This window comes from Lycium ferocissimum, chromosome 3, assembly GCF_029784015.1.
Source record: "Lycium ferocissimum isolate CSIRO_LF1 chromosome 3, AGI_CSIRO_Lferr_CH_V1, whole genome shotgun sequence".
In the NCBI taxonomy this organism is placed as follows: Eukaryota; Viridiplantae; Streptophyta; class Magnoliopsida; order Solanales; family Solanaceae; genus Lycium; species Lycium ferocissimum.
The window spans coordinates 24,754,352-24,778,926 of NC_081344.1; the positions used below are offsets into that span (position 1 = coordinate 24,754,352).

The following is a 24,575-nucleotide window of genomic DNA, read 5'->3' on the forward strand; positions in this document are numbered from 1 at the left end:
ATACTTAATTCAGAAAAACAATCTGAAAACCCAGTCATTCGACAACATCGACGCGAGATTTTTGAATCTTCTAGGTCGTGCTTTTACCTGCTTAGAATTACGCTTCTGAGGCTTTGACGTTGTCTCAAATTATGGACAAATTGAGATTTCAGATTTGTTGCTTTGCCAGAAATCTGATATTGCTGGCAATGCCATGGAGGGTACTTTCTTGGATTAAAGTGGTTGTCCGCAGACTTTACTTCCAGAAATTCGGTTTACTGTACAAATCTCTTCTAATGGTTCCTTAGATTCCAACTTCCCATCAAAGATATCTGTGCAGGTCTCTCAAGTTGTTCAGTGCATTAGTAAGTTTCAGAGTCTCTTCTTAGTTGTTATTCTTTTATCAAAGTTGGACATTGAATGAGTTCTTCCCATTTGATTAGCAATTTAGGACTATACATTTGTCAGTCTTAATGTGAGAAAGATCCACAAGTGTTCTTAGTGACCTTAATAGTTACTTCTGACACTGACTTTTAAGTTAGTCTAAACTGCAATATGCGTCCATGCGTCATTATACTGCAGTAACTGCTGTGACCTATGAGTTCAACTTTTGTTTCCAGGTGGAATATTCCTTAAGTATTATATCTACTAACCTACTTTAGCATCTACGCTTTAATCTTTAAGTTTTATGGATACCGATATCTGCTGAATAGTTGGTATGCATCAAAATAGTACTACATAGTGCAGCTTGGTATCTAAAAAAAAATATGATATGTAATTTCTTCAATACATACTTAGAATTTCATCACGCTTGATATGCGACTATATATATTTAAACAAAGAGCATCAAGGAAATTTATATTTGGTTCAATGATAAACAGGTGGAGGTTAAGTGGTCATTTAGTAACATGGTTGTGGGATACGCGATTTCAAGTCAAAGCTGCTAACAAGTAGGGTGCCTAAATAATTCAGGTACAAAAATTTGCAACGTTAATATTTTGGTTTTATATATCTGATGACCAATAAAGGCTGACTTATATCCATCCCTCCGTCAATTTCAACGGCACTAACAGTGAAGAAATGCATATTTACAGTCAATTTTATTAGTATTTCTTTGCTAATTTCATGAAATTTGCAGGATCTGCAAGTTATTACATTTGCAGATTTTACTCAGTAAGTAGTTATTACTTAAGTTACTTAATATAATCTTTCTGCTTCACCTGTATATAACACCAGAGGAAGTGTTTAATCTCCCATGTTTCCAATTCATTGGATATTCAGTAGTAAGAAAAATGTCATCTTACTTTTCAACAAAAAATAGACCAAGCCCGATTCTTATAATGCCTCATTAAATAGAGCCGAGATTATAATTTCATTGAGAATTCTTTTTTTTTTTTTTTTTTTTTTTTTTTTTGGGTGTCAGTGTGCTTGGTCACAGATGTGAATTGTAATTCATTACTCTAAAAGCATTTTGTTATCCAGACTTATGTGATAAAAAACAACATTTATAGAACCTGAGGATCCCAAGAACTTTATGTTGTACAAGACAATCAGATCAGTAATGTCTTTGCAATAATTACAGTGTTTCCTCACAATTCACTAACAACATCAGATTTTTGGAACTTCAGCCAAACAAAACGAGCAAAAGCAAATCATACAAAATTTAATTTTGCCAAATGCTGGTGATTAATTACTTTTATTTCCTCATTGTGGCTCTGTACGTGTGTTGTAGTTTGATCATACTTTTTATTGTTATAGTTCATGAGTATGTTGTGGTTTTTCCAAAGAAACCCATGTATACTAACTGTTTTCGTTTTTATTTCATATTGGCCATATCTGCCTTTGAGGTAAAAATTAATGTTGACGTTAGATAGTAATCAAAACATAGATTCATTATGTTTCGGTTGTGCAGTTTCTTTTGCAGTTGTAACATTTTCAGAAATTTTTAAATCGCTTTAACTGTTCTATCAAAACATCTTTCTATTGGTATAAATCATAAATACGCCGTCGTTGTGTTTTCTTAGAGAACAATGCATAATGATTTGCACTGAAAAAATTTCTGGTCCAGGAACATATGACATGAGCATGTCCATTTATATTTTTTGGTTTAATAAGCTCTAGATTTCAATAATGAACAGGTCGCAGATGGAAATAAGGATTTCACGGTAACTTCAATGCTCAACAAATAAAGAAGCCGACGGTCAAGATGTTTCAGGATACTGTTGGATCTGATTTCTGGTCAGGTGCCACTCTTGCCGCATCCAGGGATAACCACAATCTCATATTTATAGAAAAACAAGATAAAGAAATCATTATAGATGAAAGGAACAAGCAGACAAGGACAGCACAATCAACACCTAAAACAACAACTCACAGAAAACAAAAAGGGATGTGGGAGTTGAAAAGGCTGTGTTTAATATGAAGTTTGGAAAACTGTATCGAAGGGACAGGGCAGGCAACAAAGTACACCTGTGAGATAATAACCAAAATTGCCATCTGCACTGTGCCGTTGAATTGCAGAGAGCTTATCAAATCACTTTTCATGAGTTGGAATTTTAACATTAATGCATACAGGAAACAAAAATGGGGAAGTGGAATACTGAAGACGTGAGACAGATTTGGCCTAATAGATGGCCGCCTACATAACAACACTGGATGCTGAAAGGAGAATTGGAGGAATGACCATCTGTTTTGTGGAATGAAATTGGAAGATTGTATTAAGGTTACGCACTCACTGTCCATCTTATTGTTGATGGGCTTGCTGAAGAAAATTCTTCACTGATTGATCAAAATGTAGACAAGACAGAAGAATCACTATCAGGTACCATAAATTATTATTGGTCTTCAACAATAATCAAGATGTTTTATATTTGCTTGCTAACATGGTCGATCCCATTCTATGTCCTGCATTTCTCATTTAGCTGTACATTTTCGGGTTGAATTAATCAAGTGTTACTAGCTTATCTATTATTAGTTAATGTAAACACCAGCGCAGGTAAATTTTTACCATCTTTGATTTCATAATTTTATTTGTTATACATTGCATAGAAAGCAAAATTACAATTCATTTAATATGCTCAAACAAATATCGAGAAATAAATAGGAGAAATAAAAGGAAAGAGAATAACAAATAAAGGCTACAACTAGGTCACATAAATCTCATATGGAGCAGTTATTTTTCTAGCTGTTTACTTGATAATTCTCGTAAAGGGTGAAATTTACATTCTAAAGCTTGGCAAAAGCTGATTGTTGTGTGTTAGGACAATATTTTGTAAGTATTTTCTCTCTTATTCTAACCAAGCCCTTTTGTCAATTAGGTCATACAATCTGCATTAAGATTGATATTCTATGTGCTTATTTACCAGAACATTTTTATGGGGAGGGATAGAGGGGCGGGCCCATTATTCACCGAGTTTCAAACCATGCGCCAGCTTGCCCTCGAAGATTTCTCGGTTATAAAAAATATGACTGCAACGTTTCTGTCTTATGGATCAACTAATCAAATGCAACATATATCCACTGGTTGTGAATTGTGTTAAAGAGTATTGATCCTTATTCTTAAAGAACTTAATCAAAGGTAATCGAAATCCCCATATTTTGTTGGGAAAAAAACTGGAGGGAGGAAGGGAGTTAAGGCTGAAATATTTTCCTTAATTAGTTTTAAGAAAATTTCCCAGAACACCTCACTTTCCATGTGACATTGTTTTGAATGCATATATAAATACCTAGTCCGAGGGACTGCATGTGTATAAAGTAACTTTTTCTTTCAAAATTAAGTATGCTGCCTATTTCAACTTGTAACCTAACTTATTAGGGAATTAGTCCGCCGAATTCCCCAAGCAAACTCTCCTAAAAACCACCTGTTTCTGTTGCCGTCATACATTTGTCAGAAGCGACGGCACTTGTTGCATACCTCAAATCTGTTGTAAGTTCTCTTCATTCTTGGGCGATCAAAACAAGTGTTTCACGAAGTGCCCTGAGAGTACTCAACTCATAAGCCTCTTCCTTAGGAGTAATCAAGAACTTGTGTTTTAGGTTGCAGAACGTTTGATTTATGTTGCGATTGATCTCATTTATTATATGGTAAGTCTATTTTTTATTGATATGGCTGCATTTGGTAAAATGTGACTGAATCTATTCATTTCCTTTCTTGTTATTTATATCATAGCTAGGTTTTTTCCATCGATTATCGTTTTCACTGATATAACTGTCAATTCCGCTTTATAGATGATATAGGGGTAAGATCTTTGTGTTACATGTCTCTCTGCCTCAGTGCATAATCTAGCAGACTATATTTTGTATCTTTTGTATGTGTATCTCAATTGAATGAGTAAAATCATACTGGATTTGTAAGTTCCTGGGTTAATAAGATTTGCTAATATACTAAATTTCGAAATGGCATTTATCAGTTTGCTTCATATTTACCAGATTAATCCTGCCGGCTCCTAGATTTGTGCGGATCAATAGAAGATAATCTCCAATAAAGCAATTTCCCTAACCAGGAGTCAAGGTGTTTGCAACATCCTCTAGAAGTCACATCATCCTTTGGTTTTAGCAACATGGAAGACATGAACCAACAAGTGCTGCCTGTAGATGCTATCAGAGAAGTCACTGGACGTGGTGAAGAGAAACAACCAGTTGTATATCGGCGTACACGATGGAAGAAGAAACAACCGGTTGTATATCAGCGTACATGATGGAAGAAGAAACAGCCAGTTGTATATCGGCATACACGATGGAAGAAGAAACAGCCAGTTGTATATAGTCGTATGAAATGGACAGATGAGACGGTTAAGCTTTTGATAACTGTTGTTTCTTACATCGAAGAAGATATTTTGGTCCAATGGGATATTCCCAAAGAAAGGTAAATGGAGGGCTATTTCCGATGCTATGGCTGAAAGAGGTCATCGTGTCTCACCTCAGCAGTGTGAGTATAAGTTTAATGATCCGAACAAATAGTTCAAGAGACTGAATGATATTCTTGGGAGAGGCACTGCATGTTCTGTTGTGGCTGACCCTGCCCTTAAGCAAATTATGGACCTAACTCATGATATGAAGGAGGAAGTGTAGAAGCTTTTAAGTAGCAAGCAGTTATTCTATCAAGAAACGTGCTCATTCAACAATCAAAAAAGATTAGTCCTTCCAGATGATTTGGATCTCCAACAATCTCTAATGTTGGCTCTCAAACGTAAGGACAGGTATGAGCCTCAATACCCTGTGCAGGATATGCCTGTCGGGGAAGAAATAGGTTTCAATTTAGTCTGTGCATCCCTGAACTGGATCATTAATTCAAATCCTAAGGAGATTCAAGATTCTACTTACCATGAAGAGGCAGAAATGTTGCAGAATGAGCAATAGATTATGCATTGTTTACTGCAATTTGAAGGAAAGAGGTTACAAATTCAGGCCCAAATTCTGGAACTGGAGAAGCAGAGAGTCAAGTGGATGAGGTTCCGCCGCAAAGAAGATACGGAGCTACAAGAACTGATGCTGGAAATAAGGCTATGATGCTTGATAACGAGCAAATGGCGCTTGAGCTCAAGCGCTGTGAAACAAGTCTTTTAGGTGAATAATGTATCAGTATATGTTTTAGCAAGGCGCCAATACGCGGTCTGTAATTTTCGTTCTTTAAGTAAAGCCCTTTCCTGTTACCCTTAGAACGTACCTTTTGTCCCTTGTTTCCTGTTTTCTTTCTTTTGGTGTAAGACGTGCAAAATCGTAATTTGTACCTTGTGGTAGTTAATTTGTGGCACTTTATTGGGATGTTTGGTGCATGATATCTTTATTAATTATATTGTGTTTCTCGTTTCTACCTTTGCACATGGTATCTGGAACATTTCTGGAAATTCTAGGATCTCTTCTTAAAATTGTCCAGAAAGGGTGGCTGAAGTATCACAGGCTTTCCAGCTATCTGCCTGCAATGTTTGGCTTTTTGGTTCTTATCACTTTGAATGGTGCTAGTACCTAAATTGATGATTGTTCTTTTAATGCAGTTTTTTTTAGTTTTTCACCTTCCTAATCGTTCCTTTTTTTTGCTATGTCATGCATGATTGAAACTTTGTAGTTCCTTCTTGAGAAATGTTGCTCATTATGGAGCCATATCTGTCTAGAATTCTCTATAAATATGTGAAAATTGTTTTCTTAATTACTTATGTTATGGAAGCCAACCAAATATTGGAAAATTGGAAAACACTTTCCAGGAGACGTTTTCCCAAACAGACCCTCCAAGGAAGTGGCAGAGGCGTGAGGGCTATTAGTTTCTAATTCTTGTTAACCCTTGAGGCCTTTTCTTATGAAGTAGGAAATGACAAAATGTTCATACTCATTCGAGCTCTTCTGTTTCTTCTGTACGAAGACCGTCATCAAGATATGCAGGTAAAACTCATCAGGTCTTTGAATAGCTTGAAGATGGAGAAATTGATTATACAAGATCAGTTGAATGTATATATTTGCATTTTGATTATTATGAGAGAAGACCGGGCTAGCAGCAGGTTGGGGTGAGAGGGATTTAAGCAAGATTCATTTTTCGAGAATTTGCACGGGGTGTATCCTGGTATGTATACGTTGGATGAACTACATTGGTAAAATATTTTGAGCGAACTGTGGTTTTGGCCCATGGAATCAGGAAATATTACAGATCAATGAGGGAAGAAAGATACTTGATGGCTTAAATGTACAGTGCTTGTGATTGCAAAGACAGTAACAAAATAATTCAACATATAAGATGAAGAGAACTCCAGTAAATATGAAAAAATATAGATATTTCTAAAACAATATCCACCAAAAAAGCAGGCACCTTTCCTTTTTCATTTCAACCACATTTGCCTCCAACAAAGAACGTAGCTACATTTCTTTTACCACTGAAGATGTGCTTGAAAACCAACCACCTTTAGTTTGATTTGTTTTCTTGTTAAGAAGAGGCTTCGAATACTGGAAGTTCCTCGCCCTTTGGTTCTTTGATGTCTGAGCTCTTCTCATCTTTAGTTGATTCCTTGGCTGCTTCACCCTGTTTCAAAGTGTATTCAATCAGTAACGCAAACATAAAATTAAACAAGTCTTGCAGTATATAGTACTGGACTTCGCATTTAAAGAGAAGGTATGACTGGACTTCGTATGCATTCACTGATTTAAAATCTTGTATTATGCTTTGTTTGATAGCGGTTGTTTTTGTTAAAGTGTGATATATAATTTGGACAGGGCGATCGATGGGACATATATGTTTGCAAGATTGTTCTTTGAATCTCAATTCCAACTCATTGATTATTTTCAATATTAAAGTTAGCCTTAAGATACCTCATTGAGTAATGATCCGAGAGATTGGTGCTTGTCATCATCACCTTTCTCCTCGGCCACCTTCTCATCCTCCTTTGGCTTGGCATTCTCACCGTCTTCTGTCACCTCCACCACCTCAGGGGCCGTGGTGGTGGTTGTTGTAGTCGTTGTGGTGGTGGTTTCCTCCTCTTTCCGTTGCTCCGGTGGAGGGGCTGCCATTACCTCAGCCCTCATGCCCTTTGGTACACTTGCACAAGCCCCCATATTTTTTCTAACCTTAGCAAATAAGGTTTGAACCCTTCTCTCTCCCCTCTCACAAACTCAAATGTATGTTTGTGAGAGAAAGAAAGATGGAAAGAATGCCAAAGAGAGAAAGAAGATGACTTTCAAGTAATTTGCAAGGAAGTTATATTTCCCTTCTGATAGGGAATATATACATGGAATTGAAAAATAAACTTGCCTTCCTATTTTCTATCTCCAACACAGAAAATTTTAGGGGAAGTCAATGGTCTCAATAAAGGATCTCCATGTTAATTTGAATCATTTACTAAATCACATCACCTATGGCTTTCATTATGAGTTTGGACCCATCGTTTTCTTGACGGAAAATTAGGAGAAGTGTGCATATGGTTTTGCATGTATTCCTGGGTATTCTTCCATATTTCCTCCCTTGAAAATTAACTTCATCAATAGTCTTAAGAAAGGGCCTTGTTTTCGTTCTCCTCCACCTTTTATTATCTTAAATTTTTTGGCGAGTAGAGTTGTGTCTTTTATTCTCTTAAAAGTTTTGGCGGGGTAGACTTGTGAACAGAGGTGGAGCCAGGATTTGAAACTTGTAGGTTTGGGATTCTAATTAGGGGTTCTTATAAAGTAATAATTTATACATAACAATTTAATTTTTAAAGACATAAATACAGAAGTTTTGAGCCGAGATTCTTGATTGCTGAAGCACAAGTTTTTATGAGCTTTTAGTGGAATTGAATAGTGGAGAAATAGAATGTCGAAGGGGGGAGAGCTTTTAATGGAATTGAAACCTTGTACGCAAGTGATGTGGGATGAATACTGACACTATCAATATTACTCCCTATTTCAGTTTATGTGGTAATGTCTTTCTTTTTAGTCTTTTTCAAAAGGGGCAATTTGCAGGATTGCCCTTCGCTGGGGATGGTCTTTAATTTTTACCCCTCAAAATGACTTTTAAAATTTTTGTTAATTTTTGTCAATAGATTTGCAAAATGGTGCGAATTTTTTTTTTTTAACCGAGTGGGTTTCGACCCACATGCTTGGGGTGTTGGGCGAGAAATTTAAAACCACAAATTGAAGGGCAAAAATTAAAACACTCAACCCAAATAAAGGGCAATCCGCGCAAAAAAAAGTTTCAAAAGAATGATAGTTTATAAAATTTTGAAATAATTCAATTTAAACATTTCATTTTATCCATATTGAGAAGTTTGTATATTCGTACAAATGTTATGGGCTTATAGCATGTTTACAAATCTTTAAAAAAAAACTTACTCTTTTTTCTTAAACTTTTTTTCTATTCAAACTTTACCACATACATTTACACGGAGGGAGTAGTACATTGCCAATTACTCGAGACCAAAAGGGTAGAATCTTCGGCGAGGGTAAATACGCCATCCAACGATCGAAAATGGCTCATTTATTTGAATAGTTTACCCGTTCATTTATGCCATCGATCTGAAATTAAAGCTACCGTTTATACCCCGAATATAAGGGCAATCCGCGCAAAAAAAAGTTTCATAAAAATGACTCATCCACGCCATTTTTCATTAAAGCCAGGTTTTATAATACCAGATATGACACGTTCAATTTAGGTCTACATCGTTTAATTCAATTTTAAATACCAAATTAATAAAAATTTGTCCATACACCTTACCCACCCACAATCATAATCTAGTTGGAGGCCACGGTCATATAGCATGTAAATATGACATGGATGAGTCATTTTGATAAAATGACATAAATGAATCAAACTATTGATGAGTGACTTAAATGAACATTTTTTTCGAGCATAAATGAACTATTTTCACATACATTTACATAAACTATCGATTGTTTACCAAGCGTAAATGAGTCATTTTTTATAGTTGGACCAAAAGAAATTTTTTCCGTATAATCTTTTCTACATCTTTGTGAAAAGGAGACTGAGATGGCAAAATATAAGTGCACCTTGATTTCCTCGTATTGCTATATTAATGCTATAGCGGCGTCTTCACTTCAGCCTTTAAAAAAAAAATTATTCATATTATATTCGATTTGCATGTGTTAAAGTATATAAGCTTTAATCATATTTAATCTACTTTCAATTCAGAAGTTACAACACTGAACAAGAACTTTATCCATCCTTAAATTGTGATTAGTATTTATGTTTCTGCAATATCACCTCGGATACCACATAAAATCTTCCAGCCAGAGCACGTGTCCCCTATTGCTAGTTGTGCTTAACTTTGTTTACTAATATGAATTCCATATAATCTATAGACTTGTGCAAAACGAAAGTGGACAAAACAAAAGAAAAAACTTGTGTTGGTAATTAAAAAAAGTGAGAATTCCTTATGGGTTTCTTTTCTACTTATTTCTTTGTCTTATGTGTAAGATCAAAAGTGCCACATAGGAAAATGCAAACTTTTAGGCACTTTACATGCAACTCTTTTTCTTATAAGATTAGTTGAGTTTCCTCCCTACTTGTTGAGTTAAAACTTGACAGCCCACACACGCATGCCTCCACCGTCTTTCGTTCGACTCGTGCCCGATATGATTTTTTCTTGACCGTTATCCGTTATAAATTGAACTACTCTAGAATTAATTTGTGCAACAGTTCCATTTATCCTTGTATCTGCTCATTCAAATCAAATATGCAACATCCATATTGAATTGTGTAACAACCCTTTAATTTTTGTAACCCCCCATTATTTCTTCCTTTACTCCAGTGGATTGCCTAAAAAGGAGTTGTCTTTGTAAAGTTATCGCATACTACGAAAACATAGATGTATATCTCTTTTGGTGAAATCAATTTTCTCTGCAATTATTTTTTCACAAATTCCAAACTTTCAGCCACGAATGCATGCATGTATTTCAAAATGCTATAGAATCTTAGGGAGCATATTCGTGACTTGATATATGTTTAAACTGTCATGCATCAAATTATGTAATTGCATTGCTTGTCTTATGGCTTGATGTTGGTATGTTGGCACTGGCATCCCACTGGTTGGGTCTAGCGGAGGAATATCTATTAGGGCCTATATGCTTTTGGTCTAGCAGTTCTATCTGCGAAGAGAATATGAATTCGGTCTGGTGGTTCTAACCACAAGGCCTAGTATCCCTTGCTTGTTGATAATTGGGTTGTTATATCTGCTATATATGGTTTGTTGTGATTATGTGCTATGCACTATTTTTAAGACTTGCTTCGAGTGGTACAATAGGAGAGGGGTAGATGATCTTTAGGTTCTTGACTCACAACTCACTGCTTCATTGAAGATCTACTAACTGATAATCCTACAGACATTTAAGAGTCCGTGATCAATCTTTCAGTTGTATTATCGGGTTACGTCCCTTAATTTTGTACTTAGTTGTTCAATGCTTCATTGACTAGATTGTGGGATTTGGGATTGCGATACTTGGATAATTGGTTATTGTTTTAGTTTAGCTCGTGATTGATGACTTTGTATGTTCCGTATGTTGGATTAGTTGCTTGATTGATGCAGGAATTATTTGGACGATCTTGTTATAAAAAGAGACTCGTATCAAAAAATTCTTGGAAAAGCATTTTTGATTCGCTTGGTGGGTAGATGCTTGTTAAGTACCGGGGTGGGGGTCACGGTTCTTCAAACTTTGGGTCATAACAATGTAGCCTCATATTGTTACGCCGACCAACACTTCAATATTATTATCATTCTCTAATACTCAAAAGTTTCAACAATATTATTATCAAATTTTAATAGTCATTTCTTCCGTCCAATAATAATTTTTACTCTCCAATTAAATATCAAGAAAGGAAAATATCTTTTTGAGCGTTCCAAACCATTTAGAAGGAATAAAGCATTTCCATGTCAAAATGGTCCTTAATTATTGTCATATTCACTATGAAGTAATCATCGTCACCATTATGAAATGTGCTGACGAGGCCAACTATAACATGAATCATGATGATAAAAAGCATGCCTTCCGAGCTTTGCTGAAAGCATTATTCTTTCCTTTTCTTTCTTTCACTTTTTTCATCATTTTCTTTTTGTTTAATTTGTTGTAAAAGTCAAAAGTAGATCACCTAGGAACCTCTTCCCGAAACCTCATCACTCTCACTATTAATGGCGGAGCTAGAAATTCAAGTAAGAAAAACCAAAAAGAAAATTCTTATGCCAAGCAAATTCAACAACTTACATATATATGTAAAAAGAAAATATCGTTTTTCCCTATCTGCATGGTATAATTTTTCAATAAAGGGGTTCAATTGACTCCCCTTACACCTCTCTGGCTTCGTCCCTGCTCACTATCTTCATCGACGGATCTGGACTATCGACTGAAAATATGACTTGTCTTTAATTCTGACCACGTGTGTGTGTATATATATGTGTGTGACAAAATTCAAAATGTCAATTTAATAAATATCATCCACTCAAAATATACTAAATGTAAATCCTGATGAATGCCTCTAATTTGACTGTCTTCTTTCATTCCTGAACTTGCTGATCTTTGTATCTTCCTTTCTCATTGGATATATTTTCATCAAGTATGGATGTATCCAAGATTTATTTGAGTTAAGAGAGTTGAGTCAGTTTGAGTCAACATTGGGTCATAAAACCATTTCGCTCAATTCAAAATCATTTTTAATTTTTTGTTTTTAAATAATTTATTTAATTACATAAAATTTACTATTTTTATTTTATCATGACTCTATATATCAGATAAACTAAATAATTATGATAAGTTTTCGGGTTAATTTGGATTACATATATACGTCCAATTGACTCTTAACTTTTACATGAGCTACTTTGAATTATTTTTAAAAAGGTTCGCTAATGAATTTTGGCCTAGTTTCATCCGGCCAAATCAAGACATGTCTGACGGATTATATTCTTATGGGTTGAATTAGTTTTATTATGCTATTTTTTAGTATTTTGCCCATTGCTTGTTTATCTTTGATTTGAGTTGTCCGTTCTTGTCTTGAGTGTATTGGAAAGCATATACTATCTTTCGAGGTAGGAGTAAAGTCTACTCGGCCACACTCTCCTTACAAGACCACACTTTGTGAGATTTATTTATGTTTGTTGTTATTGGGTTGAATTGGACATCCTTACCATAAAAGAAACTAATATCAATGCCCATGAACGAGATTTAAATGTATCCTAAACAAGTCAGTTGCATATTGAAGTCTAGTTATGAGTAACAATGTTTATCTTTTCTACAAAATAAAAAGATCTAAAATAAAAATAAAAATGTGGCTTAAAATGAGAATGGCGAAAATGATAACGTAAGGAGGAAAAAAAAGAATGAAGAAGCACTAGAGTTAGGGCAGGCTAAGCAAGTCGTCTGTAATATTTCTATTTACTTATAAAATATTATACTAGCTGTTCTACGTGTACGTGTACCAAAAAAAAAAAAAATGGCACGTAAAGGGTGTTCAGCTATTTCCAGGAAATTTCAGTGTTATGAAAATGACTTGAAATTTGTATTGGAATTTGTCAAAGTCAGATGTGAAACAGCCTTTGGAACTTAGCAGTAATGTGATGTTTTCCTTTTTTTTTTTTTTTTTTTTTTTTTTTGGTAGTAATGTGATGTGTTTTTTTGGTTTTTTTTTTTTAAGTATTCTTTCTCTAAAATCCGTAATAAATGGCCGCTTTGTCGTATTGAAATCAATCATTGATATAAATTTTCTTAAATTACCCCTATATAATAAAAGTAAATTACTTTTACCTTTTGATTAAAGCATGCATGAAAAATAAGCCGGCACTGACGACATGAAATTTCCAATAATCTCAGTTTCTATTCTTTTGTCTTGAATACATAAATTTGTCAATTTTTGTCTAAGGGCAAAGTTGGAAAAAACTTGTCAATATATGCATCAATTTCCTAAAGTTATACTTATTATGGGATAAAAAAAATTGGTTAAGATGACACTTATTGTGGGACTGAGAGAGTAATGTAATGTAGTTGGTGGATAAAAAGCAAGTAAAGTCTCCACCGCTTTGAACGTGAACCTGCACATGGGGGAACCCTTTTAGTCAAGGTAAAAGAGGAATGAAAAATAAAGAGAATTTACTTTTCTCTTTTTTGATATATAAAAAAGGTTAGTACTATTACTTTTTGACATATATAGATAATGATCGATAATTGATGGCTTTAACCTATTCTTCTTCGACCAGGGAAGATGCTTATCTAGGCAATTTAAACCCCCCTTATAACTCTTAACAATTACTCCGGGTAGAGGCAGAGGAGTGCAAGGAGTTCAATTATACTATATAAAGAGGGTTAAAAACTTTTTTGTATTACAAGTAGTTGAATGTTCATTGCATAAGATCTTTTTAAAATTCTTTTATTTAAATTCTTGACTCCACCACAACTCGTTAATTTGAATACAGAATTACTTGATAGTCGACATTTTATCTTCTTGACAGGCTTACTCCATATTGTATACGGGGGAAACCGGGACGTAAAGTAAACGATCCACCACAACTCGTTAATTTGAATACCGGAGGAGAAATTACTTGATAGTCGACATTTTATCGGCCGTATGATCGTTGGGCCGGTATAACCAGATTGTGGTCGGGTGGTCGTTAATCGTTGCAATGGGTGTACGTGAGCCGCGCGTCGATAGCGTCTGTCATACTATCAATCGATGTCGAACAAGTCAAATAATCCGTTGGGTTTGTTATTATTATTTTTATTCGATTCAGTTGTCAAAAAGAAAAAATAGGAAAGCCCCTCCTTTGAGAGAGGTTAAAGCTAACATTTGTAAAGAAAAAGAATCTCTATCTTACTCTCCTTTCATTTATTGTTTTTCCTTTTCATTTATTTAATCAAGTTAGGCTGTCCCAAAGACAAAAAAAAGCTTACTTGCTGGAGTATTTTTATTGATTCTGATCCTTTTCATTTATTTAATATTTGATGAGTATTTTTTATTGATTCTGCAATTATTTGATGAGTGGAAAAAGAAAAGAAAAAAAAGTCGCTGATCCACATTTTGTTGAAAACCCATTTGAGATGGACAAACTTTGGTAATTAATTTCATCAATAATGAATAAGGTGAAAATCATTTCACCCCGAACTCTGCTTTTGAAAATTAAATTGACTCTCGAAACTTTTGAACAATGAGTCGTTACTATAAACTGTCCTAATTGACTTTTTAAAATTTCTATTTTACCCTTACATTATCATCTTGTCTTTTTTTCTTTTACTTCTTTAAAATCATGATATTTTTATCTCTTCAATCTATGTAATAAATTTCCAATAAAAAATAAATATTATTTTTGAGACGGAAAAAAAAAGTGAGAAATACTAGTTAAGTATATAACTTAATGCCGTTTTATAATGAAATAAATGAGAAGAATAAGAATTTTTAATAATAATAATAATCAAAACCCAGGTATCTATATATACAAGTAAAATAATAGGTAATAACTTTATAAGTGTATTTCAATACAGGTAATACAAAATAATTAATAAAATGGAGGTATATTCTATAACAAATTCCTAAAAGATTATCTATTTATATTATAAATGAATTTTAAATTATAATTTAAAATATTCTATTAATGACAACCAAAACTCGTTTATATATTGACAATGAGAATAAGAGAAAAGTGAAACTTAATTATACATACATATATATATATATATACACACACACAAACACATGTATATACATGCATGTGCGTATAAATATATACTTAAACCATGTAATATTAAAATATCAATCGTAAAAAGTAACATCAGATTTTGTGATGATTTCATAAAAGGATTATTCTACTTAAAATATGAATTTAAATAAAAATATATACATACCTAGGTTAACAAAAAATTATATAATATAAAAAGGTATTACATAGATGGAGGATTGAAAAGTATCAAGGGTAAAATAGATATTGCATAGGATAAGGGGAGGAGAATGTCTATTGTTCATAATTGAGGGGGCAGTTTGATTTTTAAAACAAAGTATTGAATATCACGTAAAAGGTGTATTATCTCACACAAAAGAAAATAAAACTCAGATAGAACTTTTGTATCATGATATAATTCTATATCAACATTCTTTCCTTCACATATTCAGTATCCAACTCAAAATCAATGCTTGATCTAAGAAATAGTTCATCATTTATAAAGCATATTCGATTTCACAGTCAATCAGTATAAATGCTTTTTGTCATAAACATACAGCGCAAATTGAGTCATCTCTGTGGTGCTAAATGGTACAATGGACAATGGTCTATTACTTAATTATAATTTCCTAATGATAGTATGTGAGCCATAATGAAGTGAAAAACTGACATGTCCAATAATTGATATGTTTCCATAGATTGAGTAATAACAAAATTATAACATATTATACTAATTAGTGACCGAATCAGAAGTCGCACTTGAATTGTTAAGGAACTTTTAAAATGCAAGTAAAAGATAGAGCATGAGGTTGTCTATGTTTACAGAATGTAACTTAGCATTATCAACAAGATAAAGCGGGTATAACAAGATAAAGCGGGTATTTGGATAAGCTTATATGTATGGTTAAGGGCAGGGGTGTCAGAAACCCAATGGACCAAACGATCACGAAACAATAGAAAAAGATCCATTGGGTTTGGTTTGACTTGGTTTGGTTTAAAAAAAAAAAAAAAAAAACGAACACTATTGGTTTGGTTTGGTTTGGTTTTAATTAAAGAAAGTCAAACCGAATCAAACCAACCCGATATTACATTTATAAAATTTCAAACATATTTTATACATAAAAATATTTATAAATGTTTCTTTAACTTTTTCATAATTTTTGTCTTTTAACATATTATTTCAAGTTTGGAATTAGAATTTTGATGGTCCAATAAGTTTTATAGCCCAATGATATTAGTAACTCAAATAAAACTCAACAAAAATCAAATCAATACTAATGCTAACAAAAGAAATTCATATCTAACACTGGAATGACAATAATTTTGATATCTATTCTTTAGTTTTAAATTAGTTTAGAAAGTGAAAATACATAACTTAATTTTATTTTTTTCTTTAATAGTTAGTCATGTAATTAATACTTATTAGCCGTACTTCTTTTAACATGACTTAATACTTTTATATTATGATCATTTTCTACATGCCTTATAAATTAGTTGTATTTATTGTAGCATGACTTAGTACTTTTAGATTATAATCATTTTATTTTATGCAATTTCATTAATTTTTTTAGTTGAACATTTTAGTACAATGTCGTCTCTCATCACGTTTTGTGTTATTTTCTTAATAAATATCTTAATTAGATAGTCGTATCTTAGTAGGACTAAAGAAATATTTAATGACAAGTATATATGTTTTATATGAAGACTTTCGAAAAACCTGAAAAACTTTATAAGTGGGAAAAAAATCGAGAAAATGGAGGTTGAAAAACCGACTTTTGTTGGTTTGGTTTGGTTTATAGATTTAAAAACCGATGGGTGCATTGGTTTGGATTGGTTTTTAAAATATCCATGAACCAACTCGGTCATGTACACCCTTAGTTAGGGGTGTGTTCAAGGAAAATGATCTTGAGAAAATATTTTCCGGAAAATAAGTGAATTTTTACTTATTTTCTCGTATTCGTTGGGTAGCGGAAAATAAGTGAATTTTTACTTATTTTTCGTTCGTTGGTTGGTAGAAAACATTTTCATGAAAATACCCACCGAAGCCCCACAACTCCACCCCAACCCCACCACCCCCAATTTTTTTTTTTTTTTGAAGTTTTAAATTCTTTTTTTGATATTCTAAACCACCACATCCTCCTGCCCACTCGTGTGGACCCAACTCTGCATACCCACAACATCTCTTCCCCCTTTTCCCGTTCCCTCCCCCCCCCAAAAAAGTTTCTCAAAAAAGTTTTAAAAGTTACTTTTTCGGATTTTTACACCACCAACCTCCACAACCCCACCTCCCCCTCCAATAACCATGCAAACTTTTAATTTTTATAATTTTTTAATAAAGGTAAAATTAAATAGGTTGGTGGTTGGGGGTGGGTTGGGTAGTTGGTGGAATGCACTTGTGGACTTGTTTTCCCTACTTTTAGTAAGGAAGTCATTTTCCCCATTTTTGAGGAACTTTTTTTCCTGAAGAGAATGTTTTCCAAATTTTTTTATCAAACGAACATGAGAAAATTGAAAAACATTTTCCGGAAAATGGTTTCCTCCTACTGAACACACCCTCAATCGGTTCTATATATACTTTTTGAGCGACAATTTCATATATGGACATCCAAATATAGCCATTTGTGTTTATTTTTTGTTAACAAAGTTACTCAAATTTGACCATTTTATCCACAAAATCATTATAGCTAGAAAATTAAAGGGATAATTTTATAAATCTCCCCTTAAGTTTGATTTCGTAACACTAACTTTACTAAGGAGCCGTTTGGACATGATTTGAAATTATGAGATGAAATCATGTTTGGACATGCAGTTTGGACTTCTTAAGTTGTATTTTTTTCTTATGGACATAAAAGCCCCACAAGTTGTGAAAACTATCAAAACTTTTTCAATTCTTATACAATCTTACCAAATGAGCAAGTCATAGTTCATAACAAAATTAATACGCTATTAAAAGACCTTTCTAATAAATACAACATCAATTGATCAAATTTTAGTTCAATAAAATGAAAAATTGAACATGAGTTGTAATATAACTACTCTTTAATATAATCATCCAACGTGGTTGGTAAGAGTAACTTTGTTATAAATATACTACCAACTTGTAGATCTTTTAATTTTTTATATAAATAGCTGGTAAATATGTCTACCAACTTATGGATCTTTTTTTATAAAATATAAATTTATGGGTCAACTTTTAGAAAATTTGAAATCCCAAATCATGCCTTTTGGGATGATTTGAGATTCATCTCATGAGATAAACCATGAGATGAAATCGCATGTCCAAACGCTGATTTCATCTCTCGCATGTGCAAACGCATACTAACTTCTTTTGTATTACCTCATTCTTTTCTTCATGTAAGATACTTAGGCCCCGTTTGGACATGGTTTGAAATCATGGTTTGAAACCATGTTTGGACATGCAATTTGGATATTTTAATGAGTATTTTCTTTTATAGACATGAAAACCCCACAAGTTGTAAAACTATCAAAACATTTTCAATCTTATACAATCTTATCAAATGAAAGATCATAGCGGATTACATAACAAAATTAATACGCTAATTTATAACAACTTACTAAAAATTAATACTAGAAGACCTTTCTAAAAATACAACATCAATTGATCCAATTTTAGTTCAATAAATAAAATTAAACTATGAGTCTTTTTTTTACAAAATTAAAAGGTTGGTAGACATAAATAAAATTTGGTGGAAGTTAATGAGATTGATAAGTGATTGATGAGGATAGTTGTTAAAAATATCTACCAACTTATGAGTTAAATTTTATATTAAAAATAGTTGAAACCATGGTTTCAAACCATGATTTCAAACGCATGTCCAAACCATCGTTAGAAACCACGGCATGGCCAAACGCCTACTTACTTTTTGACAGATGTATTTTCTAGAAATAATTTTAATTCTAACGTATAATATCTTTTTATCAAACACATAATTATTTCTTATCAATTTCAATACTCTATAAACTTAATCTAACATTTAAAATGAATTTCTCACAATTAGATGATTATCAACTACTACCTCTAATTATTTAGCCTATAAAACAGGCTCCAAATAAAAAGATCCATAAAGTTGTCCAAAACTCAGAAATCAAAAAGTCAAAAGCTCTTTCATTTTCCATGGGTGGTAGTAGTAGTTGCCGTGTTGTATTCTGCTCACGTAGTGACAACAATTTAATATATTTGTACCATTCAATATTACTATATTTCAATTGTACCAGTACCACCATTAAACAATATACACTACTCCACTGAAAAGTATGCAATACAGCTTTTAATTTTCTTTTCCCTTTTCCCTTCTTTCTTTGTCTTCATCTCCTCTCTTTTGTTCACATTTTGAGAGAGATATATATATATATTTAAGTTTGTACAGTATTCCAAACTGAAAGAAAGACTGATAAATATAAACCTTTCTTGGATGTTGACCCACTTTTATTTCTTCTCTCTTTGTAAAGATCTCTGAATTTTTTTCTCATCCATTTTTAGTTGACTTTCTAAGGTACAGATCTCTGATTTTGATTCTTGATTTTCACTTTCAGATCTTGTGTTTTAGGTGCTTTTATAGCTATGTTTATTTGTGTTTTCATATTTGATCCTTTAATTTCTACCCTTTGTAGATTTATGTACTCAAAATGTGTAGAAACTCTTGGTTTCTATTTATGCCTGTTTTTTCTGTGTATATGAAGATCCCAAAAAGTCTTTTGGGGGTTGGGTTTTGTTCCTTAACTTTGATTCTTTGTTACTAACTAGTGTAAAGTTTGTGTCTTTATGGAATTTTGAGCTTCAATTTGTTTGTGTTTTCATATTTTGATCCTTCAATTTCTACCCTTTGTGGATTTATGTACTCAAAATGTGTAGAAACTCTTGGTTTCTATTTATGCTACTAGCTTTTCTTGGTATATGAGGATCCCTTTTCTATAAAAAGTCATTTGGGGGGTGGGTTTTGTTCCTTAACTTTGATTCTTTGATATTAACTGACTGGTGTAAAGTTTGTGTCTTTATGGAATTTTGAGCTTCAATTTTTTGTTTTTTGTAGAGAAATTTATGTTCTTTTCTTTGTTTCTGCAGGAGTGCCAAAGAGGAGTTATGGAGCTTTGATTAGCTTATAGCACTTTACAGGTTTGTCCTAATCTGTCTTGATAGATTTGTATAAGTTTGGTTGTTATTATGTTTTAAGTAGTAAATCTCATGAATCTATGGTGTGTAGACTGAAAAATTTAGGGAAATAAGACCTAATTTTTTTGAGTAAAAAATGGGCCAGGGGAGAGTTTGAAGTTAGAAGGCGAAAATCATAAGTTGTTTGTAAATAAAAATAAATGAAAATCTTTTCTGATTGGAAATGGAAAGTTAACGTTTAAGAGCTTGGCAATAGCTTCGAGGCTCGATATAAGAACTTTGTACCTTTTAAAGAAAAGGTATTTTTTCTGGTAGTTGCAAGACTATCCTCATTTCCTTATATTCAGCCTGTTATTCCAGCTTCTTATGGAATTTTACGTGATGTTTAGAGTACAACAACTTGTGAATCAACTTTGAGATTCTATGCAGAAACAAAGTTTCTTCTTGCATAGATTTAAATCGGAACATTTCTGATATCCCAGCAAGCAGTTGAATTATCCTTTCTAACTAGAACCTTGGTGGAGATTGTTTGTTTTTACCTTCTGGTGCCAGTGGTACGTTGTCAAACATTAATGATGTTTTTTTGTTGGCTTCTTCGCTATGTGCTGGAATTGCTGAAACAATGCTATACTGCTACATCAGAAAAGCAGTTATCTTTCACATGTTCCATCAGTTCGTTTCTTACAACTAAGTGAGACAACTAGCATCACTTTAAGAATCTTAAAAAGTTGTATCTGATAAATTTTATGTGATTAACACTGTACTTTGCTATCCTTGTGAAGGTATCCTTTTTCTACTCTCTTTCCTTTTTTTGCTTTTCCTTTTTCTTTTCTCTTTATGTGCCTTACGTGCTTCTTTCTCTTTGCTTTTCTTCTTAGCAACTTATTCTTTAGTGAAACATGATTTAGTTTTTGTTCTTTTGCAGCCGTGTCCTTTGATAACTTTGCTTCAGTTTAGTGGAAAAGGCTTATCTTTTAAGGAAGAGCAGTACCATTTATTCTGGTGTTTGGGCATCTGTCTATAAGTTCTGCAGTTAGATGTCGTTCCGCAGTATAGTTCGAGATGTAAGAGATAGTTTTGGCAGCTTATCGAGGAGAAGCTTTGATGTAAGGCTGTCTGGTCATCAAAGGGGTAAATCACATGGTTCATTTCATGAATTAAGCGACCACCCTCCTGTAGTCCAGAACAGTTGTTGGGCTAATCTCCCACCCGAACTACTATTTGACGTAATTAGAAGATTAGAAGAGAGCGAGAACTCATGGCCTGCTCGTAAGAATGTCGTAGCTTGTGCTTCAGTTTGCAGGTCATGGAGGATCATGTGCCAGGAAATTGTTACAAGTCCTGAAGTCTGTGGGAAGCTGACTTTTCCAATATCGTTAAAGCAGGTAAGCAAGCCCAACTCACATAGTAGAGAAGAGTATTTGGTAATCTTTTGGAGGAGAATTTATGAGTTTGTTTATTTCTTTTTGCAGCCCGGGCCTCGTGAAGGAATGATTCAGTGCTTCATCAAGAGGGATAAATCTAACTTGACGTACCATCTTTTCTTGTGTCTTAGTCCTGGTAAGAATTCGTTGTAATTTTGCTATTGTTGGGGGGAGAGGGGGGTTGATGCCTTGTTAGTTTATGATATCTTCCAAACATAGATGAGGTATAAAAGGTAATGTCAATTTAGAAACATGTGGGTAAATGATGACATTAATGTCTTTTTACTACTCTCTTGTCAGCTGTGACCTCCCTTCCTCCTCCTCTCACCCCAAAAAGAATACCAAACAAAAAAATCTCATGTTACTAAGTCTCTTCTGGGGAAGAACTGCGATGTATGATTTCTTAAGTACTTATATTTCTAGTTGCGACTTAAGATTTTTTTTTGCTTTGTTGCTACAAAGTTTAACAGAGTTTAATAAAAACCTCTGCTTCATTTGCAGCTTTACTAGTTGAAAACGGAAAGTTCCTTCTCTCTGCAAAGAGAACAAGGCGGACTACTTGCACGGAGTATGTTATCTCAATGGATGCAGAAAACATCTCCAGATCAAGCAACACATATGTTGGGAAATTAAGGTAAAGCAGAGGAGCTATTCATTTATTTTTTTCCCTGTATCTTTCTTGCGAGATGTTTCAGGAAATACCAAAGTAAAATGTCTTAGCAAGATGTTTCAGGAAATACTAATGTAAAATGAAGACATTCTTTACCCCTTACATTTAATCAACGAAAGAGAGAAGGGTTCTCCCGAGCTAGCTTTGCATCAAATCAAACACTAAGTATGAGCATTTCAAAGGCTTGAAATTAGTGGTTACATTAATTAATGCATTAATACATAGATCTGGAAAGTAAGAAGTTATGACCAGCCAGACGGAGTCTACTTGAGGATGGGTGATGCTGATGTAGATTAGGCAGAAAGTTATGCTAGCTAAATATACCTGTGGATGTTTTAAAAAAAGACGGGCAGGAAACTAGATTATATAGAAAAAAGAAGGGACCGAGGAATTTCATAAAGGGCATAGGACAGAAAAAATTAAGTTTCCTTCAAAGAAAAAGGTAAGAAATGTAAATTTAGTGCATAATCTGACTATAAAACTAGCCTTTTGCTGTAGGTTTGAGTGATACAGCAACGTGTGCTAAACTGCTGTAAATAACAGATCTAGTGTGATTTATATTTCATCTAACGCAACTTTGTAGTGCTTATATGCACTTAGTTTGACATGTGAAGTCAATGTTTCTCAAAGTATTTATGACTAATGAGAAAGTGTTTCCTGATCATATAATACCTTTGGTCATTGCAGGTCAAATTTTCTGGGAACAAAATTTGTTATATATGACACACAGCCTCCATACACCTCTGCAAACATCCCCGCTCCAGGCCGCACAAGCCGCAGATTCTATTCGCAGAAAGTGTCTCCCAAAGTCCCAACTGGAAGCTACAGCATAGCCCAGATCAAATACGAGCTAAATGTTCTTGGAACACGGGGTCCACGGAAAATGCACTGTGTGATGCACTCGATTCCTGCATCAGCACTTGATGTGGGCGGCTCAGTGCCTGGCCAACCAGAGCTTCTCCCAAGGTCCCTTGAGGATTCATTCCGAAGTATCACTTTCTCAAAGTCGCTGCTTGATAATTCTACTGACTTCAGTAGCTCACGATTTTCTGATATTGTTCGAGCATCATCATCCAATGCGGTGGAAGATGATGATAACAAGGCAAAACCCTTGGTTCTGAAGAACAAGTCACCACGTTGGCATGAACAACTGCAGTGTTGGTGCCTAAACTTTAGAGGACGGGTGACAGTTGCATCTGTAAAGAATTTTCAGTTGATCGCCGCCAACCAACCACCACCACCACCACCACCTGCTGGGGGAGGGGGACCGACGTTGTCTCGGTCAAGTCAAGATCATGACAAAGTCATCCTGCAATTTGGCAAGATAGGCAAAGATATGTTTACTATGGATTACAGGTATCCCTTATCTGCGGTTCAGGCTTTCGCTATATGCTTGAGCAGCTTTGACACCAAATTGGCATGTGAATAGGAGCAAAAGTTGTTACATTCATTAGGATGCTAAAACAAATTTAACCGCAATGACTTTGTTCTGGATATATTGTACTTTGTTCGAATTAGGGGGTTGTCCCTAATGTTTCAATCTTGTAAAAACCTGAGACACTGATCCTGTGCTTCTTAGACATTTAAAGACTGGATAAGCTGCAACATACCACAATGTTGCTGCACATTGGTACTCCATGACCAGCATGTGAAACACTTGTGCTGGGCATGGGACTTGTAGTCTTGTTTGATTAACTCAAATTCTATAGAGTACTGCAGAATTGAAAATTTTAAGGGTCGCACAACTCTTAGGGGTCGTTTGGTATGATGTATAATGTTGGTATAACTTTATTTAATGTTTGGTTGTAATTTGAATCATGTATAACTTAATCAATAAGGAGTATTATTTTATACCACCATCAACATGGAAATCTCATTTACGTATGGTGGTTCTTTATTATCACATCCCTTTGACCATCGGACATGGTTGCTGGTTTGAGGAATATGGGGAAAAGGGTCAAAATTACCCTTCAAGTATGATTTATAGTTTAAATTTGCCGTTCGTCAAAGTTTGGGATCAAATTTGTCCTCTCCGTTAGGATATTTGATAAATTTGCCCTTATATGGATGGAAGTGTGACTTGGAATCCGCAACACAAAAAAATTAGCCACGTAGACTCTCAAACCCAATTATTTTAACTCATGACACGTAACCCGTTTAATCATCATGTAAAATAATACAACCAGCTTTGAAAGTTTAATCCACTCTCCACCATAGTGAAAAATCACCTCAAGTCTTATGATCACTGTGAATCTGCAAAACAGACA

At 33.9% G+C, this 24,575-nt stretch overlaps 2 protein-coding genes and 1 long non-coding RNA gene across 15 annotated transcripts in view; 2 read left to right on the forward strand and 1 right to left on the reverse strand.

Annotated features, from left to right (window-relative positions):
• Window positions 1–5,788, forward strand: part of LOC132050090 (uncharacterized) — an 82,240-nt gene extending 76,452 nt beyond the window's left edge. For 4 of the 11 annotated variants that reach the window (XR_009413261.1, XR_009413260.1, XR_009413256.1 and 1 more), the window contains exons 4-6: window positions 861–951; window positions 2,048–2,800; window positions 4,408–5,788. This is a non-coding gene — a long non-coding RNA (uncharacterized LOC132050090). Of the gene's footprint in view, window positions 1–169; window positions 345–860; window positions 952–2,047; window positions 2,801–4,407 lie in introns of all 11 variants that reach the window. The other 7 variants (XR_009413252.1, XR_009413259.1, XR_009413255.1 and 4 more) reach the window with 7 other exon arrangements.
• Window positions 5,789–6,585: 797 nt separating this feature from the next.
• Window positions 6,586–7,742, reverse strand: LOC132050086 (uncharacterized). Its single transcript, XM_059441145.1, has 2 exons — window positions 7,273–7,742; window positions 6,586–6,985 (listed from the first exon to the last, which is right to left on the reverse strand). The coding sequence occupies exons 1-2, from the start codon at window positions 7,513–7,515 to the stop codon at window positions 6,890–6,892; spliced, it is 339 nt and encodes a 112-aa protein (XP_059297128.1). The 5' UTR covers window positions 7,516–7,742; the 3' UTR covers window positions 6,586–6,889.
• Window positions 7,743–19,427: 11,685 nt separating this feature from the next.
• LOC132050093 (tubby-like F-box protein 8) lies at window positions 19,428–24,053 on the forward strand. Of its 3 annotated transcripts, none has more exons than XM_059441147.1 (6): window positions 19,428–19,597; window positions 20,135–20,217; window positions 21,140–21,599; window positions 21,687–21,774; window positions 22,140–22,272; window positions 22,996–24,053. In XM_059441147.1, exons 3-6 carry the CDS (start codon window positions 21,252–21,254, stop codon window positions 23,735–23,737), a joined length of 1,311 nt encoding a protein of 436 aa, XP_059297130.1. In that variant the 5' UTR covers window positions 19,428–19,597; window positions 20,135–20,217; window positions 21,140–21,251; the 3' UTR covers window positions 23,738–24,053. The 3 variants fall into 3 exon arrangements, with proteins under 3 accessions (XP_059297130.1, XP_059297132.1, XP_059297131.1); XM_059441149.1 differs by having other exon boundaries at window positions 20,167–20,217; XM_059441148.1 differs by lacking the exon at window positions 20,135–20,217.
• The last annotated feature ends 522 nt before the right edge of the window (window positions 24,054–24,575 follow it).